The 19,405-nt window shown below is 42.1% G+C and overlaps 1 protein-coding gene across 1 annotated transcript in view; it reads right to left on the bottom strand.

The window, feature by feature from the left end:
* GLIS1 (GLIS family zinc finger 1) overlaps positions 1-19,405 on the bottom strand; it is a gene marked incomplete at its 3' end in the record, with an annotated part of 201,687 nt that overhangs the window by 31,742 nt on the left and 150,540 nt on the right. Inside the window, exons 5-7 of the mRNA XM_080622939.1 lie at positions 7,322-7,483; positions 3,789-3,899; positions 5-137 (exon numbers count right to left, since the gene is read on the bottom strand). Of these exons, the coding sequence (XP_080479065.1) occupies positions 5-137; positions 3,789-3,899; positions 7,322-7,483 (406 nt within the window). The remainder of the gene's footprint in view (positions 1-4; positions 138-3,788; positions 3,900-7,321; positions 7,484-19,405) is intronic.

Raw genomic sequence — 19,405 nt, 5'->3', positions numbered from 1 at the left:
TTACCTGTAATTAAATCATGATGACCTACAGATCTACCACACTTGCCATCCAAAATGTGTTGTGAAGATGTGTGGAGCTGTTGCATAGCTAAGCATTCACTTAGTACATCTTGTTCAATGTCGGTACAGGAATTTAGCTACAAGAGGAGGATAAACCAAACATTTTATTTCAATGTAAATCAAATTACTTTTAAGTAAATTAATACCTCTTTTTGCTTAAAGATTATGTATAGAAGGAAGGAATAAAATGTCATTCTTAGGAACTTGGTGTAACTACTTGGCATTTGCAACTAGAGATAATTTGGGTTTTTTCGAGTGCACAAGTTAAATGTGCTCATCTGAAATCAGCAACAGTTTGCTTCAGAAAACGACATCCCCGTGTTTCTTCAAACCTTCCCAAGTAATTTAACTGCATATATTCAAGCTTTCTGTAGTTCCTTGGGTTCTGTGGCAAAAGGATTGCCTCACCTTGTAACTGTGACACTTGGAAAGACATCTGATAGGGAAAGAAAAGCGTTTGTGCTTATCAGATTAGGACTGGTGGAATAATGCGCTGTCAGTAACGGGTAAGAGGTATCACCGATACGTCAGCTGTGCTCCATGTAAATTAAAGCTCTGGCAAAAGTGTCTGAAGCAAACTCTTGCAAACCACAATGTCGATCATATTAAAACCAGCAGGAGAGGAGAATTAAGAAAGAAAAGCATTTCTAATTCTCTTTCAAACATCCTGATGCTGCCAAGCTTTTGTCATAATATAGTGCTCACATTACACAAACAGCCATCATATTCTATAGCCATTAATAAATAGTTATTGTCTTTGCGTTTACAGTTTTGCATACCGATCTCCCCTGGGTTTGGTTATTCTAAAAGGTCCAGGCAAACCTATTCAGAACTCTGCTGTACAGCCATTTGTTGCTTCAAGATAAACATCTAACTTTTGGATCACAAAGTGCATCTGCAGCCAATTACATTTAACTACTACTAAATTAACAGCTAACTTTCTCCTATTTTGCTCTTGTAAAGCCTTGCAGAACAACCAAATATTACCACTGCAGTCATCTCCTAAATTATGAACTAAATACTCAGGATTCCTTTGATGTAAGTGTAAGCTCAGGCATTTTGGTTTGTGTCACAGGTGGCACATTTTGGTAGCATACATCAACCAAGCCATGTGGGCACAGCAGCCCGTGAGTTTTTCTTTCTTGGCTAAGTCATTTCCACTCAGAACTCCTGGGAAGCTGATGCCAATGGACAACTGCCTTTGCTGAGTTATAACCAAAAACCAGCCAGTGAGTGTAAACAGCCTGTTCCCCTTCTTTCCTAAATCTGAAATCCAAAGACTGTCACTGTTTCAGTAACACTGAGATTTACTTAGCTGTGAAAGGGGTTTTTCCCCATACATTTAAGTGCAATATTGGGGGGTGAGTGCATGTGTGTATTATTTCTTCATGAGTCAGATTTGCTTTGGTCCCTTTTAAGGGACCCTGATCAAAATGCAGTTTAAATCCGCTGCTTTTGCAGATGCCTTTTAAGTTCAAGGGAAAAAGACACAGGATCAAGTATTCATAAAGTTATCACGGATAAATGAGGCAGGAAATCTGAAGATGATTTCCAGCCACTGGAGGAGTGCAGATTTAGACTGGCCTACCAAATAAGGTGTGGGAGGCAAGGAACTACCATTATTTTAAGATAGACTTGATAAGCCTATGGGAGGGTATGTATACGAATGCAGGAAAATTCTGCAAGCTAGGATATTAAGAGAGATGAAACCCTGGATATTTGAAGTCTCAATACATCCAAGCAGGTTGAGTTTGCAATCTGTGTGTACCACATTTGTCCTATATGGATTCTCTGCCTAGGACCTCTGCTGTTTATGCAGGAAATACTTCATACATCTTAATGCAAAATTTGGATTTAGGGTTTTTTCTCACCTTCCTCCAAAGAACTGGAAATAGAAGTGTCACTCAGCAGGTGACAGGCCTCACAAGGTGTAACAGTGGGGACTGTTCCTTTGCCCACATGAAAATGTGTCAATGCATTCAGCCCAGTACACAGCACTGAACAAATGATACTCGTGCTAGGTAACAGGAAATAATTCCCTCCTTCCTTCCCCAAGAAGTATGTCAGGAACGAAAGATGGGAGGGTTCTCTCCTTTGGAATAGGGATCATGGATGCATTCATGCACCTCTTTCTGTGGGCACTTACAGCTATGGCTTTCTGACTCTTTCTCTCACTAAACCCTAAACGTTGCTGTAGGGAAGTGTTGGGAGTTTTGTGACCTGTGGTGTTGTAGGTATGTGCATAGCAAACCCTGTGGAACCTTCTAAAGTAAGGAGCTGTAGTAAAACTACGTGGCCTGATACTATAACAATGGGCTGGAAAACTAAGCAGTCCTGTCCACTCCTGCCAGGCCAAACAAAAGTTCTGCCTGGACCCAATATGCAGAGACAACAGATGTGTTTCTGTGGACATCTGGATAGGTGCTAGGCATGAATTACTCCCAGGCACAAAGCTCAGTGAGTAATGAGTGCTTCTTGACTGACTGAAATAGTGTGCACAACTCTGGACACTGATGTTCTAGACACTGTTCCTTGGTCTGCATGCACCTGATGCAGAGCAGGGTTTGTGGGAAGGACTGGGGGACAGACAGCTGTCCTAGGAAAGGGGACTGTAAGTTCAGGGTGGTAAATCCAGCCAAGTGAAAACTGTAAAAGAGAGGCAGCAGGAGTGTAAGAGAGGGGGCATGGCTGACACAAGGACAAATCACTACAAAGTCACCACAGTTGTATTCAAGCAGGAGAATGAGGTCTTTCTGACATTCCCAAGTCTGCAACTAAGATCACCAGTGTTTTCCTGTTGTCTCTTCTTTCCACGTGTTCCTCCCTTTGCTCTCCAGTACTTCTAATTTTCACCTTTGACATTTTTCCAAACTAGCTGCTCCTAGCTCTGTCTTGACAGGCTGTCGTATCTGCTGTCCTCCATCCTTTAAACACCTCCATCCTTTAAACATGCCTTGCTGTCTCATCTGTGATGCCCTTGGCAGTGGCGAGGCAGCTGGGGGAAGATGCCATTGCTGCTTATTGAAGTAATCATAATTGCTTGCTAAGGCCTGGGTTCCCTGCCACTTCTGGGCCTCAAGTATGCTCATGGTCTGGCCCAGACCAGCTCTGTAGGGTCCCAATCATCTTTTTACAAACTGAGTATATAAATGTGTAATAAACAAGTCTCTGATGCCGAGCTGGTGCCTGTGGGCATCCCCATTCAATCATAAGTTCAGGATTTAGGCCACAGAAACCAAAATACTTATTTGAATCTAATACTGGTGAAAACATAACTAGCAGTCTGGGTTTGGAATGATTTATAAATGCATTTATAATACAGATGTGGTGGGAAAAGTGGAGGTTTTCATTCTTCTGTATTACAAGTGCTCCTTTCCTGACACTTCCATAGTACCCTGGCTTCATTTCATTTGTGTTGTAGATGATCTGCCAACATGTATTTACTAGCTGATGGCAGAGAGCCAATGCATGGATATTTTATGTGAATGACAGCAGAATTTGGGCTTGTCTGTGTAAGATGAACAGGAAAGAAATGCAAACCAAAATTAGAGGGTGGTGCAGAAGGATAAGGTGGACTGGTTAACAACAGGAATTACAAACCAACAGGAAGATGAACTCAGCTGAAATTTTCCTTTAGCGATATTCCAGAAGAACTCTGATTTTGGAAGGTAAGTTCAACATAACTGTATGGAGGAGATGTGTGATGTGTCACTTTCTCCTGGTCTTACCTTCTTACGCACCTGCTGTTCTTTGGCAGAATGAGCTTTCACGTGCTTGCGCAGGGAGCTGGGGTCGGTGTAGCGTTTGGAGCAGCCGGGAATCTGACAGGCATAGGGCTTCTGTAAATGGAAGCAAAGGGAAAAGAGTTCACATTCCTCTGCATCTCTACAGTCAGCACACAGAGCTGAGGGACAGCTGTGTCTGTGCGACACAGCGTTAAGCCTGAGCTGTTTGCTCTGCCGTTTCCACGTTTGCTCTGTCTCCACTTTGCACACAAGCCTGACATGATGCAAACAGAACCCCATTGAGAGCTCTGATTTTGCACTCTGTGCAGGCACTGAGAGCACTTGACACATCGATACTCTGGCATGTTGGGTATAGATTACTGGGCTGGATTAGATGCTAATGAGCTGTAACTGGATGGGGTTTTCCCTAGCATTTAAAGTAGACAAAATGATCATTAGATCACCCAGTGCCATTATAAATACAGAAGCTCTGGGTTTGAGTCCTGATTTATATAGTTTTTACAATGTTCCATATGCAGCAGAGCAAAACCTGTGGCATAGCGCACATTTGATTGCCTTCATGCCTTGTTCTTGTTCTGAATAACAGCAGCAATGTTTTTCTTTTTATAACTCTTAACCAAACAACCTGCATCAAACATTAACATCTGAGCAAATCAATACAGAAAGAAAAACCCACTATTGTTGATACTGTTGGGAAGAACTTCCCAGCTGGTTTTGGCATGGGACAGAGCTTGCTGCTTTTGTGTGTGTAGGAGCAGTATGAGCACTACCTCCTGGGAAAACCATCTGAGTCTGGGCGGGCAGTTCCAGTGCTCTCCTCTTGTAGGAAAATGAATAAATAAAGGAATAAGGATGCTCCAGTTTAACTGCTGGTTCTGGAGTCCCAATGACAGAAAGCCTCACCAAGTTCTACTAGTCATGCCTATTCCCAACATGAGACACCATCTCTGAGTTACAGCACAACCTACAAATGAATGTGCAATTTCCAAGTTAAGCAAAAGGACTCTGTTTTATTAACAACTGCTTGTTAATTAAGTTATCAACTGCTTGTTAATAACTGTGCTTGTTATTAAGTAACCATTGACTTCAGTGTAGGAAAGAGTGCTGCACATCAAAGCGCACAGAGGTTTAAAGTTGAGCAGAATGTTCATTTGTATTCTGTTTCCTTGCCTCATCTGTCAGCACTACCTTAGCCTGCTCACTTGGACCAGTGAGACCTTTCGGTGCCTTCTCGATGGTAGAGAACTGGTTTGTCATGACCTCAGTGTCACATTCCTCGATCCTCCTTGGTTTCAGACAGACGATGCATAAAGGGAAATAAAACCCCACAGGTTCTGGGAGAAGTGACTGTGAGGTCCTTTAAACAAGTTGCTCTGCTCCTGGAGGGGTGATGACATGCCCTTGTTACCACAGGGACACATACGTTCTCTTTGTTCTGGAGAAGGATCTACTTCCAGATGATTTAGTAGAGATTCAATCAAACTACACCAGTAAGTCTCTGAAATGATTTACAGATTCTCCTTTTGGAGAAGATAAATGATGGGGTGACCTACATTGGGAAGCTTGAGAACCAGTGCCAAATGCACTCAATAAGGAATAAGCAGTCTATGTAAACCCCTTTTCTTTGTAAGTACCTCCAGAGAATAAGTGTTGCTGCTCTGTCCAGCCAGCGGGAAATTTCTGACGGAATAATAGAATCATTCACCAACTCATGACCTTACAGGCTAACACAGCACCTACCCAGAAAGTTGCAGGTTTACTGAGAGTGTCTGGAACACAGAGAACTGACACCTGAGGAAAAACTATGGAAAACTTTAACAAATCCCGTAGCAGAGAAAGTAGCAGGGTATCTTTTAAATCATTGATGTCATTCAGATTAGGGACAGAATCATTCAGCTCAGTGATAGGGAAACTAGGTGAAAATCTGACTGCCCTGGAAAAGCTTCATGGCTGTTTGCTTTGACATTCCCGGCTGTTATGTTGTCCCCTGAGCTAATGGAACATGCAGTCTGTACAGTAGCACCATCCCGTAGCTCTGCTACTTCTAACATTCACATAAGCACACAACACACTACATTAGGCCACAGGACTTCATTACACCAGGTAAATAGAAGTTAGTAACTGTTGTAGGACCACAGAAAGAGTTCTAAAGAACCTGCAGCAGAACAGCATGGAGGGTATGTTTAGACATTTGAGAAAGTTAGTAGAAAATTATTACTGTACCTTTTTCCTGCTTTATGAGCATTTCAGATAATAAAGACAAAGGGAGAAGAAAAGAAAACAGCAAGTTAAGAGATTTGCCTTCAGTAATGCACAGAACAACAGATATAAGAATTCTTGCATAGTTTAGTAACCCTTTGAATTCTGTTTCAGAACTAATAAATGGCATTTTACTTGTGCCTTTGGCTGATAAAAATTCCATCTATTCGATTCAAGCAGTTCCCTTTCAAAACTGCACCCGATTCCGTGTATCCGCTTTCAAAACAGACACATTTGAGAGCTAATTACAAATTCAAATATCTCAGGTTGACTTTCAAATAAATAAAACATTGTTATTGTAAGTGTGCTTTGGGTTGGAAAATGTGACTGACTGCCTTCTCTTACTTGTTTGTTTTTGCAAGGCATAATGTACATTAGACATTCCTTAATGCTGCACTGCCTGAAATGTGTAACTGCTTAAAAAGTAAATAGCAATTAAACTCAAAAGTTCTGCCCCATAAGCACTTGGCCAAATGTTAAACCATATATTCACTCCTTTGCAAAAGACAAAGGAACAGCTCTGCCTGTTATTCTTTACAAGCTCTATGATGACTACTTAACTGCTCTGCAAAGTCGTCCACTTACTTTCTTTCACCATAATATGGTGATTTAATTTTACTGGAGCCTCAGAGACTAGACAGGCTCCCATGTTCTCTGCAAGACAAGTGAGACTTGGAGAGCTGAGGCAGAACCTACCAATTTTACATACGGATTTGTTTCTGACAGTTAAGATTTGTTTTCTTACAGTTAATTTGTACAGTTTCCTATGTACAAATTTCATATAGTTACAAGAGATACATTTTTTACCTTTACAAAATTATGTCCAAAACTGTGATGCATTTGCCTTCCATGAGACATCTGAGCTGCTTTTGTGTTCAGTCAGAACAGACTTTACTGGAGCAACACAGGGCAGGAAGCAAGACAATGACACACATTCCATACAGCAGCAGTGACTCAGCTTTCACTCATGCTGTACCTTACTCTACTGCTGCCTCCTCTTACTGGAACAAGAACAATAGGAGAGTTTGCTGAGTAACTTATTCTGAGTAACTTGTTCCTCAGCATGAGTAAGCCAGCTGAATTTGCCTTTCTGTGATCAAGACCTCCTCAAAGCACATGCAGTTAAACAGAAAAGTACAGCTGCCTGTAGCTGATGCTCCTCATGAAAAGGAAAGTCACCCTCCAGTTGCAGAACAGATTGTGTACAAGGAGCATTGGAAAACTCAGAGCAGCTCCCAGTCTGAAATCATGCTTACGGTATCCAGGTGTGTTCGCTGATGCTTTGCCCGGTCGCTGGAGTTGCTGAAAGCTTTCTGGCAGCCGGGATGCTGACACAGGTATGGCTTCTCCCCAGTGTGACTCCGGAGGTGAATCTTAAGGTTCTCAAGCCTAGAAAATGCCTTGTTGCACCCTTCAAACTGAAAAACGTCATAAAAAGTCATTGTAAAGTACTATTAAATAAACCATGTGCAGCCACAATGAGAACAGTGTAAGATCCAAGTTGGACATGCAATAAATCAACCAACATTTAAACATCTGTTGAAATCTATGGATGAAACACAACATTTTGTGCTGTTCATTTAATTTGTCACTGCAGACATGGTGTGTAGCTCAGTAGTAATACAAAGGTTATAAATATCTCACATGTTCTGTCTGAAGTACCAAACGCTTAAAGACATGGTGTCAGAACAGAAGATTTCAGGAAAGAACAAGTGTTGTGATGAGTCCTCTTAGATGTTGACTGGCACAGGAACCACTGTGGGCACTAACAATCAGCTGCTGCAGACTGAGATGAGCAGAAGCTGTTTGTGCTGGCTTAGAACCTGGTTTCAGATGTCTGAAATACTATACAGTGGAGCAGATGAGCACGGACTATTACAAGAAGACCTGATCCATTTGAAGAGCAATCCAAAAGAGCTCTGCTGTTATTCTGCACCCTTTTCTTTACCAGCCGTATCATTCAGATCTGCTCTCAGCATTTATACAACCAGTAACCTGAGCAATTCTGAGTTCTTAAGCACCCGTTTCATTAGTAATAAAATGCTGCATGGCATTCATAACAAAAGTAGCTGTTTCAAATTAAATCTGAATAAATAAATAAGTAACACTTCCAGCTACTAGGCTGAGGGACAGGTGTTTTGCATTGCTCACTGATAAGTTTCGTTGAAGGCACTGTCCTAGGGTGGGCTTTGGGAACTAATAGGTGAACACAAATACATGTGAATGCACTTTCATGCACCAGCAAACCCATAAGACGCACCCAGGCACTTACACGTGTGTATAAACACTCATATGCACACGTAATCAAGTGTCATGGTATGCGCATCCTTTGCCCACTCTGTGTTGCAGCTTCATAATACTGTGGATCTTCTAGTGTCTCTAGACAGATAAAAACCTGGCTGCTCTATGAGCTGAGATCTCAAAGAATGCATTAGAGAAACAAAGCCCAATTCACATCAACACTAACAACTTTGGAGGGAAATAGGTGTATCTTAAACCCACTGTTCCTTGAAGCCAGATTTTCTTGTATGATTCTTTTTCATGAGTGAATTCCTGACCTTCATAAAAGCAGTGCTTTATCACTTCCTTCTGCTGAGTCAAGGTTTTGTTCAGCAGCTTTGCACTCACTGCTGTGGTTCCTTAGATGGCATCACAGAAACCACTGCCTTGCCAATCCCCATTGCATTCTATTTGTGACACAGACACCTCATATACATCGGTGTGTGCAAGCTCCTGACTTAGCTATTGCATCCAGCACTGCAGGCAGTGGGAAGGGAGAGCAGATGCAGATGGAACCTAGAAGATGCTGTAAACTGGAGGCACTTGAACTCCTGGTGCAATTTAAACTAATGATGGAGAAAAGTCCATCATACCCTGCTACAGTTTGCAGATGCAGATCAGCTCTGCAAACTAAAGATTAAACACAGCAGGCACTCCAGCACACAGGCAGACTTTGAATTTCTGCCTTATCCAGCCACTCCTACATGAAAGGATCACTATGGCTTTTACTGTCCTAAACATTTTACTGCCCTGGGCAGATACTGAATCTGTCTGAATGGCATATTTGGGTCTATGGGTGTAGACAACTATCTGATATGTACAAATTCCTATCTTTCCCCATCACAGCTATCATGATAGAACCAGTCACCTGAGATATACAGTCTGCATCTCAGAGCTTGTACAGGTCCCTCTGGACGTCATCCTGTCCCTCAGGCGTCAACCACACCACTCAGCTTGGTGTCCTCTGCAAACCTGCTGAGGGTGCACTTGGTTCCACTGGCTCTGTCACTGATGATGATACTAAGCAGTACCGGGCACAGTGCGGAACCCTGAGGGACACCACTTGTCATGGATCATTCTGCTTTTCAGATAACCTCCAGAAAGATCCATCAATCCCACAAATGTCTCAGCTTCAACTACAAAGCACAATGTGGGATATCAAAAGGGCTTTAGGATGGTAAGAGATATTTGATCAGCTGAGAAGGCCACTTACAGTATCTCCCAGACATCTGGCCCCAATCTCTCACTGCTTAATCCTACAATCTTAAACATTTTGTTGATGTTTGATGCCTGGGTTAACTGTAACAAACGCTGCATGATCCTCAAAGTCTGTAAATGTCAACAGAGCTTGTCAACAAGTTCATCAATAAAAATAATAAGTATAGCTGCAATTACTACTTTTGTCTTTACTCCGAGGTTGTTAATGTGTGCTTCAGACAGTGCTGTGCTACACAGAGACACTAAACAATGCCACACGATTACAGTAAGCAGCGTGATGCAGTTATTGCATTTAAGAACGACTGCTGCTTTTAGAATGGTGCTTCTACTAGGAAAAAATATGTTGTAGAAATTTACAGGGCTGAATTAGCTCACTGCCATATGGAAATACATGTGTTATCTTTATTTGACACTAAAATCTCACTGGAGTGAAACTGCTGCAGCATCATGCGTTTGAAAGGCATATGTATGAAAACACTGAATTATCTCACAGGGATCCAAACACATCACAGTTTTCCTACCAAAACAATTTAATCTAATAACTGTAATTGCTTAAAATGGTTTTTCTTTGCTTCCATGTTATACTTGGAATGCACCTGAGAATGCTGCCATGCAGAAATAACAGCATATTCCCCAAAGGGTTTATATTATCACATGTTTACCATTTTCATAAGCATATTTAATCACAGTCCTGTCTGGAATATCTGTCAGTGGGACAGATCAGAAGAAATAAACTATAAACTGAACAGCTCAGACCATAAGGTGAAGCAATAACTGACATTTTCTTAGGAAATGAGTTATGACTGAGAAAGAGAAGCCTTCACAGTTGTAGTGCTAAATAGGTCCAGTGTGCCATTAGAGAAAGCTCATTAATATACACCTCTGCTCTCTGCTGCAAGATCAGTTAAACAAGCTGCCTTTTCTTTCTAGACCTGAAAGGGAAAGAGCAGGTCATATTGGCTGCTGACATCTCAGACAGCCTACAGATGGAAAACTCAAAACATTTCATGCCAAAGCATTTAATAATACTATCAATAGGAAATCTTATGTCTGGTCAAAACATCTACAGGCCTTACGAACATTGTGAAATGTTCTTTCTTCCCGACTGATTACAAAATTGGGAGACTTTTATTGAAAATATGTTATGAGAAAAAGGATCCTGTGAGGATATGTAGCCCTTCTGGAAGGGAGGAAACAGCCCCCCCCACTCTTTAATAGCATCAGTGTTTTATAGCACACTGAGCCTAATGCTGGGGACATGGCAGGAAGCATACAAGGCTCCAAATTGTTACTGATCAGTAACTTCAGCGCATGGGTTGTTCTACCCAACACAAGAATCCAAATACCTGATTTGGTGCTTTGGTTTTTTCCATCTAACTCCTGCCTGGATTAATTTCTAATTCTCTCTTGCAGCTACAATGTAAAGCCCTGAGCCTGCACATACTTGTGCATGAGTAACATGACTCATGCAAGGAGTTTCATTAAAACTCAACAGAACTATGTGCGTACATAAAAAGCAACCCATAGGACTGAGCTCTCAGCTTCCCAAAGAATCTCAGTTCATACAGCCACATTCAAATGTGCAGATTTAAGTTGCTGGAAGCTGCTTTTTTTTCCCATTGTGGTAACAAAATAACGGGAGATCCCAGTAACAGAAAAAGGACCTGCCAATTTCTGTGCATTGGGGGTTTTATTGAAGTCTGAACAATTTATGTTTGCAGAGTGACACTTCTACATGATACTTCATTTGAGTCCTGGGGAAAAATTGCTTGTATTTGGTTTATTATTTCTATTACAGAAAAAGCATTTCGGGCTTTAGCTAGACTATTGGACAATTGTTGGTGTGTAGGAGAAATGGTAAAAAGGCTCAGAACAGGGAAAAGAAAACATTTAGAAAAGCCTCAGTATAAACGCAACACATCCTTCACTTGTTGGGTTTAGGGTAATTACAGCCAACTATTTGACATCAACATCATACACCAGCGGCTCATTTTAGTTGATGCTGTTAGATTGCGTATTTTCTAACTAACATGAAACTGGAAAGTACTAATACCTGCCCCTCTACTCTGCTCTTGTGAGACCTCACTTGGAGTATTTGTGTGCAGTTCTGGTGTCCTCAACATAAAAAGGACATGGAACTGTTGGAACATGTCCAGAGGAGGCCACGAGGATGATCAGGGGACTGGAGCACCTCCCGTATGAAGAGAGGCTGAGAAAGTTGGGGTTGTTCAGCTTGGAGAAGAGAAGCTGCGTGGAGACCTCAGAGCAGCCTTCCAGTATCTGAAGGAGGCCTACAAGGATGCTGGGGAGGGACTCTTCATCAGGGACTGTAGTGACAGGACAAGGGGTAACGGGTTCAAACTGAAACAGGGGAAGTTTAGATTGGATCTAAGGAAGAAATTCTTTACTGTGAGGGTGGTGAGGCACTGGAATGGGTTGCCCGGGGAAGTCGGGAATGCTCCATCCCTGGCGGTGTTCAAGGCCAGGTTGGACAGAGCCTTGGGTGACATGGTTTAGTGTGGGGTGTCCCTGCCCATGGCAGGGGGGTTGGAACTGGATGATCTTAAGGTCCTTTCCAACCCTAACTATTCTATGATTCCATGATTCTATGAATACACTGAGAACCCTGGAGGAGGTGTTTGATCACCATACATCACTGAGTTAAACAAGGCTTTGGGCTGTCTCCTGACCACCACACCCCCCCCCAGTACCAAGAGTTGTATATGCATGAGGGATGCAGACCTGGCCCATGAAGGTATAACAGCAGTCATGAGGCTTTCAACAGCAACCTGGTCTGATTCTGCATGCACAGACTTCTCTGGCTGCAAAATCCAACCACCTCCCTGCCAGCATCCCCTGAGATGGGATTCCTCTGCTCTCGCTGTGCTGCCTAAAGGAAGAATGGCCTTGTCTGAGCCCCCAGGTCCCTGGGGAACGGTAGGTCTGCCCAGCATGAGGTCAGCAGCTAAGAAAGCTCAGTGGGACCCATCCTGCTTGGTAGGTGCCTGTCCCCCCCCCTTCTACAGAGGCAACCTAGATCTGGCTCTCTGGATTTTGCTTTTTAAAGACAGTTTTACCTGTTTTCCTGAGCATACCTGGCGCTGAATTTGAGTTTCATCCACCATCTCACAAGGTCTGCTGCCACACTGAGTGCAGAAGACCAGCTCATCAGGACAGGCACCAAGTCTTAGACTGTCTCTAAGGAGCACTGGCATGTTTTGTCTCTCAAAAGTCTTGCTCATGTAATTGCAAACTATCAGCTATTAAGAAAAGGGTTCAAAAGCACTGCAATATTCATAGATTTATTTCTTCTAGCACCAGTAGGTCAGGCTCTCCAGTGAGCACACAGAGCTTTCCATACATCTTCCAGCAAAACCCCAGATATCTGGGAGACTATCAGAACATCCTGTCTTTTCACAAGACCCCATTGCAAGTCTTAGGATTCTTTCTCATGATCCTTCTTTAACCAAGCAGAAGGATAAACATTTTTCAAAACTGGGGTACTTGCATTTAGTTGCTGCAACACACGAGAATGAAGCAGGAAACTTGGGGATATTTTACTATCAGCAGCATGACAGCCACAAATTTTGCCATAAGGTTTTGCTAAATATGTCATTTGGAAACCAAACAATTTTCTGAAACCTCATTACAGTTGGACTGAATACACTGTTATGGCTTGCAGGCAAAAATAACATTGCATGGAGCAACATCTTAGAAAACACAATGTAAAATTCATATGGTCATGTAATAAGCAAAGGAGACACCCCCGCCCCCCGAAATCTACATGTCAGGCCCCTTATTTCCTCATATGTAATTGGGAAACTGTTCTTTATTTGGGATTTTTCAAATAGCTTGCAAGCTATTTGAAATTAAAGGACAACACAACCCAAGATTTGCTCTTCTGGTATCTTTGCTTGTTTTGGGGACAAAATTATGACTGAACAAAATCAGTTGGAGCCCCTTTCCAGCTGTGCCAGCAGAGAGCCACAAAGAAACCCAAAATGCTTCCCTCCAGTTCTTTTACATTCTCTTTTTTACCCAAAATTACATTGTACAACACATACTTCAAAAACTTGTTCTTCTGCATTAGTAAGGCACTGTCTTATGTCACTTGCCAAGGAAACGTTTTAATCCCAGTTTGCGCCTAACACATCACCAAGTTACACCTATCTCTTTGTAAAGACTTTACTGGTTCTTGCCTATGTCTTTGGTTCACATTTTAGTCATGTCTTCAGACATCAGTCTGTGCTTTTAGTCTGGGAGGCCAGTTCAACTGCAAACAGTTCTGTACAGAGTGCCTCTCCCTGCCATGCAAGATGGAATAGGTGCTTGTCGCTTACTTACAGGGACAAGAGTTTGCAAGTCTGAAGTGATTGGGTTAAGATAACTAATGCAGTGCCAGCACACAGGGAGAATCCATTATGGCTCATATGGACTAACCAGTTGGGGAAAAAAAATAAAGAAGAAAGAATTAGAGAGGACAACAGCAAGAAGGAAAAATAGAAGGAAAAAACCCCACCCCAAAACTTCTGGCTGATTAGCATAGCATAGCATCTTAAAAGGCCAAAATACCACATGTGTGGCATGTTACAAAAGAAGATTAAAATAAAGGAAAAAATATCCAGAGAACCATGAAGTCTAAAAACATCTGGAGTTTTATAGTAACAAGGAGGAAAAAATCAAAAACATAATTGAAAAAAGTCCACTGCGATACATTATTGTACAATGAAGCTTAATGGAATTGAAAGGAGATGAGATGAAAAGGCAAAATAGAAGGGGGGGAAGAAATAAAAGAAACAAGAAAAGGCATTTATATTTTAAAGATGTCACTGAGGGTTTTTATCCCAGTTATTAAAAATTACACACCCTGCTTCTGTAAGCTGTCCCTGTAATGTGTTGAGCGCTCTCTTTCAGCAGAGGACATTCATGCATGCTGAGGAATTCATCAACCCTTTTGTACCCGGTGTAGGGGCACTTTGCGTTCTCGGTTCTGTGGGAGACATCTGCAAAGAGAATGGCAGAGAAGCTGCCTGCCCTGGTTCACATTCTGAACCCAATGGGAGATGCAAAGACAGGCAGGACAAACATGTAAATTAAAACTGGTTGCTAAAAACAATGTGCACATTCAGGAACTAAGCAAACAGTCTTAAGCTGTTATATTGGCATCAGACACTAGAACCAACTGCAATTGAAATACTCCGAGTGTATTCACTAACAAACATTGAAATGGAAAAGCAAAATGAAAAACTTCCCTCTTTTTTTCATGTTTTTTCCCTTTTTTTAATGAACTAGCAAAGGAAGAGGAAGATCTGCACACAGTCCAGTCTGCCTTTGGAACATGCCAACAGCACGCCTAGAAACAGGAAGGGTTTCCAATGTACCACAGCCATGAACATCCTGCATTAGGTCTGTGCTCTGTCTGTCCTCTGTCACAGGAAGATTTGAGACACTAAACCCTGTCTGTAATGGATACGGTGTAATCTGGCAACAGTGAGTGTCCATGCCAACTTCCCACTCATCCGCAGACTGTTTCTTTTTCAATCCCAGGAAACCCAGCTCATATCTTTGTCAAGCCCAGTAAATAAATGTTTTACAGTCATGGCTTGTCACATGTCATCCCAGCTAACAAAGTGGCTCCTGTCCTTGGCAGATCAAACAGAGGAGGATCCTGTGGGTGAAAACTGATCCACAGTTGGAAATTGCTGGCCACAGCTAACTAAACTAGACAGCCACAACCAAAGTCTCTTAGCAAAGATGAGAATTAGCAGCAGCAAGGTAACTCTCCACTCACCTCTGTGGGGGTTTTGTTGCAAATATAACTTTTTGTATGTAGTTCAACATACATTATTAGTTTTCCTCACAAAATCCATTTCACAAAGGGGATAGCTTTGTTGCTGGGGTTTTCTCCCATTTTACATAGGGTGGATTTTTTTATCTTAGAAGGTACTGTCCTTCTCACACATGCGCATAATGGAGCTTTTCTCTCAAATTGTGGCTTCTAAAGATCAGCCAACAAGAACAAAGTTTCCCTGCCAATTGACAAGTTGCATGAAATTTTCAATACCGAATCAGTCTTTGCACAAAGCAAGAAGGAGGACATGCAAACTTCCCCAAGGTTCCTCTTGGCAAGCGAGTAGACAACTCAGTGATATTTCCCATGCTTAGATAGGCTCCTGGTCTTTTGTGTGCCATGCTGGGCCAATCTGATTATCCATAAATGAAGACTGGGGTTCACCCTGTAATCTGTGGAAGGCCAGTGATATGCTAAAATATACAGGATTACGCCCAACCCTTCCTTCCATGTGTAGAGCTGAGCTCTGGCAAAGGGCCCTACAAGAGCTCTGGTTGTTCACCAGGAAAGAGAGATTGTGCAATGTGCTGTGAGCTTGTTATGATTTCAGGGCTGGTTACTTTATTCTGCTTTCCCTTGTGCCCCAGTTGTGGAGCAGAACCTCAAGAGACATGGCTCCATCCTTCACCTACTGACCCACTCCAGTTACACTACAACAGAATCCCACAGAGCAACTTTACACTGGGAGACCTAGAGGGTGACCACATGGAGAAGAACATCTCTTTTTGACAGAACAGGCTCTCCTCCATACAAATGAAACTTCTCATTTCACCCAAAGTCATTCATTTTAGTCTTGCAGTGTTTTCATTTCATCTTGCCTGGCCATGTTCATTACATGAAGGAAATCTGTGAGCTGCATTCCTAGCAAAATGGCTTCAAGACCTCACCTGTTTTAAAGACGGTCAGTTTTCTGGCACTGCCAAAATCAAATCAGTGTCTAGGCTTGGTTAGGCACTGCATTGTTTTAGAGTTTGGAAGGCAGTCCTGTTCTCGCACTTTGTAAATGACTACCATCTTTCAGCTGAGCCACAGCAATGGTCCTTACCTAAGCTCCTTCTCTCTGGTAAATCCCATAAAACATGATGCCTTCAGTTAGAGGTTGATCTCACTCTTGTCACCTCAGACTTCCATCTCTAAGTGCATGTGCTTCAACAGTTGCGCTGGCTGATGCACACCAACCTGTGAAGGGATTCTGTGCCTAAGCCTCCAAAGGAGATGTTAGATCAAGATTTTCCTAACAAACGCACCAAAGTCCATTGCTACTTTGCACTCACGGTGACTTGCTACACCCTAGCACATGGAACTACTGCGAGTAGTTACAATCTTCACTAAACCCTACTCCGGTTTTAAGTGTTGCCTTCTAAAGACTATTGTGAAGAAAAGCTCTGCTGAAGAGCAGACAGCATGGCAGCAGTGCCAGGTCCCTTCATTCTCTATAGCACTGTGGGATCCTTTGGATAAAAGGCAGTACAGCAATGTTCTTTTCTGAATAGCACTTAATGTTTTCCCACAGTCTTATTGTTTACAGGGAGTTTAGCAAGTCACTTCACTAATTTAAAATAGATTGTATCCCACATGGGTGGATAACAATAACACATATTGGTGAATCATATGGCTTTCAAATGATATGTATGAAAAAGAAGTGCTACACATATTGTCTGAAATTTTATTGTGTGAAACCACAGCACTTAGCTCCCTACCAGCTGTGTCAACAATTCAGTGTCATAAACTAATACAATTGTAGAGTAACAGCAAGGTTGGTTCTGAAAAATGAAAAGCCAAAAATGCAGCAAGAAAATGTAAATGAACACAGATGAACGTCATTTCAGGTGGGATCAAATAGCCCTGCACATGATGAGACCTCATGAAATTTAGATTCTATGGTTATAGGTTGCCATCTAAAAGCCTAAGAAGAAAAGGGATGAAATTATTTTTAACAGGAAAGAAGAACCAGTTTTGATATCTGAAGAAACTCATATGTTACTGTGGAAGCACTGCAGAAGCATCCTTTCTTACTGCAAACTATCTATGCAGGGTCAGCTTGACAATGAAAGAAGAAGAATCTTGCCTGGACTTTGCTTCCCAGGTTCAGCTCAGCCTCATACCCATGCAGACTCGTTCAGAGGAGCTGCTTCACACACATGACGTAGCTCCCGAGGACGCTGCCAAAGGACATTCCTGACATACTTGACCAATAACAGCCCATGTCCAGGAACGGCTGAATGAGCCAAGCTCAAATAACAAAGGTTTCACATTGAGCTGTCTCACATAATTTTTACTATGCTGATATATAAATAAATAAATAAATAAGTAAATGAATAGGTGAATAAAAGACATTTTCTAAGATATTTTGAGGGAAAACTGGAAATGGACCTCAACGGAAATAAGCTTTAAATTGAAATGTTGAACTGTAGCCCAGAAATGACAAGAAAATCAAATCCCTTTTTTTTCCTGAACCCCAATAAAAAAGTCTTAAACACTCTCAGCAGACCACAGTTTTGAAAGAAATGAAATTATGTTATTGTCATGCATGATTATCTAACATTTAGAAGGTATCTGCAAGGTTTTCCTGAGAGTTATACCTCCATCCCATAACCTAGCAGGAAACCACAAGCACTTCTGTACCTTACGTAAAGGACTTTGAAATGAAAGTGCCTCAAAATCAAATATAAGCAGCTTTCAACATGTGCATTTAATCTTCCTAGGTTAAGAAACACCCTATGGCCACCACACTAAAGAACTGAAAACGTAAATTGAAGAAATTATATCCATATGATTAAGTAAGGTTCTTAAAGAGAAACATGTTGTTAAGTACTTCATTCAGAATAAAATGAAATGCAGTAAAATAGAAGCTATTTGGAATAAATCACTGACGCACATGCTTTCGATGCAAAATGGCAGTGTTCAGCTCGGGGTGGACATCTGGAGCAAATTAGCATTATGTTGAGAATAATATAAAATTAAAACATTTAGTTTCAGCTTCTAAAATTAAATATAAAATCAGAGACCAATGTTCTGTTGGACAGTTCGCTTGTGACTCTGATAGCAAGAGGGTGTTTTGGTTTTAAAGCTGTTTATGCCTCCTATCACTGTTCTCGGAGCCCTGAGACTCCCAGATAGTAGCTGTGCAAACAGCACCATAAGAACAGTTGCATCCTGAGATTGAAGGTTCAGAATGAGGAGTCCAAGGCCAAGCGTGGGCCAAAGCCAAACCTTCGAGGGCCTGAATATGTTTCATTTTTATATCTGTATGCTGACTCTGCATTTTCTGGCTCTGGAGAGTAGCCGGGGTTGATGTGTTGAAGGCGCTGGATGACTTCAGACCCTTGTGAGGGCACCCCTGCTACTGCTGTGTGCATGAAGATGTACCTAAGGAGTCAGTTCAGATCTGCCAGCAGCCCAACAGTGTGAACAGAGACAGCTGGGTGTGTAGGAAGTGCTGAACTGGAAAGACAGTTCTGTGCAATGGGTATGACATGTACTTGGCTGTGGTTCTTGTACTTGGCTTGTACGTTCTGCAATTGGTGGACTCTGTGCAGGATTTAGTCCTTTGTGCTTTGGAACTGTGCTGAAATGCTACTGAGCAGGGACTGTGCAGCACCAAGAGCCTCATGAGATACTTTCAAAGCATCTTGAACTCATCAGTCACTGCTGTAAAGCCACTAAGCCAGGAGCTCTGGAGGATCAGGCCTTCCAGCAGAACATCAATAACTGTAACACTGGAGAGAATGACAGACACAAAACCATTTTCAGGTACTTTGCTAATGCACCTTTATGGGTTGAAACAGAATCATAGAATCGTAGAATAGTTAGGGTTGCAAAGGCCCTTAAGATCATCAAGTTCCAACCCCCCTGCCATGGGCAGGGACACCTCACACTAAACCATGTCACCCAAGGCTCTGTCCAACCTGGCCTTGAACACCACCAGGGATGGAGCATTCACAACTTCCCTGGGCAACCCATTCCAGTGCCTCACCACCCTCACAGTAAA

This window comes from Psittacula echo, assembly GCF_963264785.1.
Source record: "Psittacula echo genome assembly, chromosome: 7".
Lineage (NCBI taxonomy): Eukaryota > Metazoa > Chordata > Aves > Psittaciformes > Psittacidae > Psittacula > Psittacula echo.
This window is presented reverse-complemented; position numbering and strand designations above follow the sequence as displayed.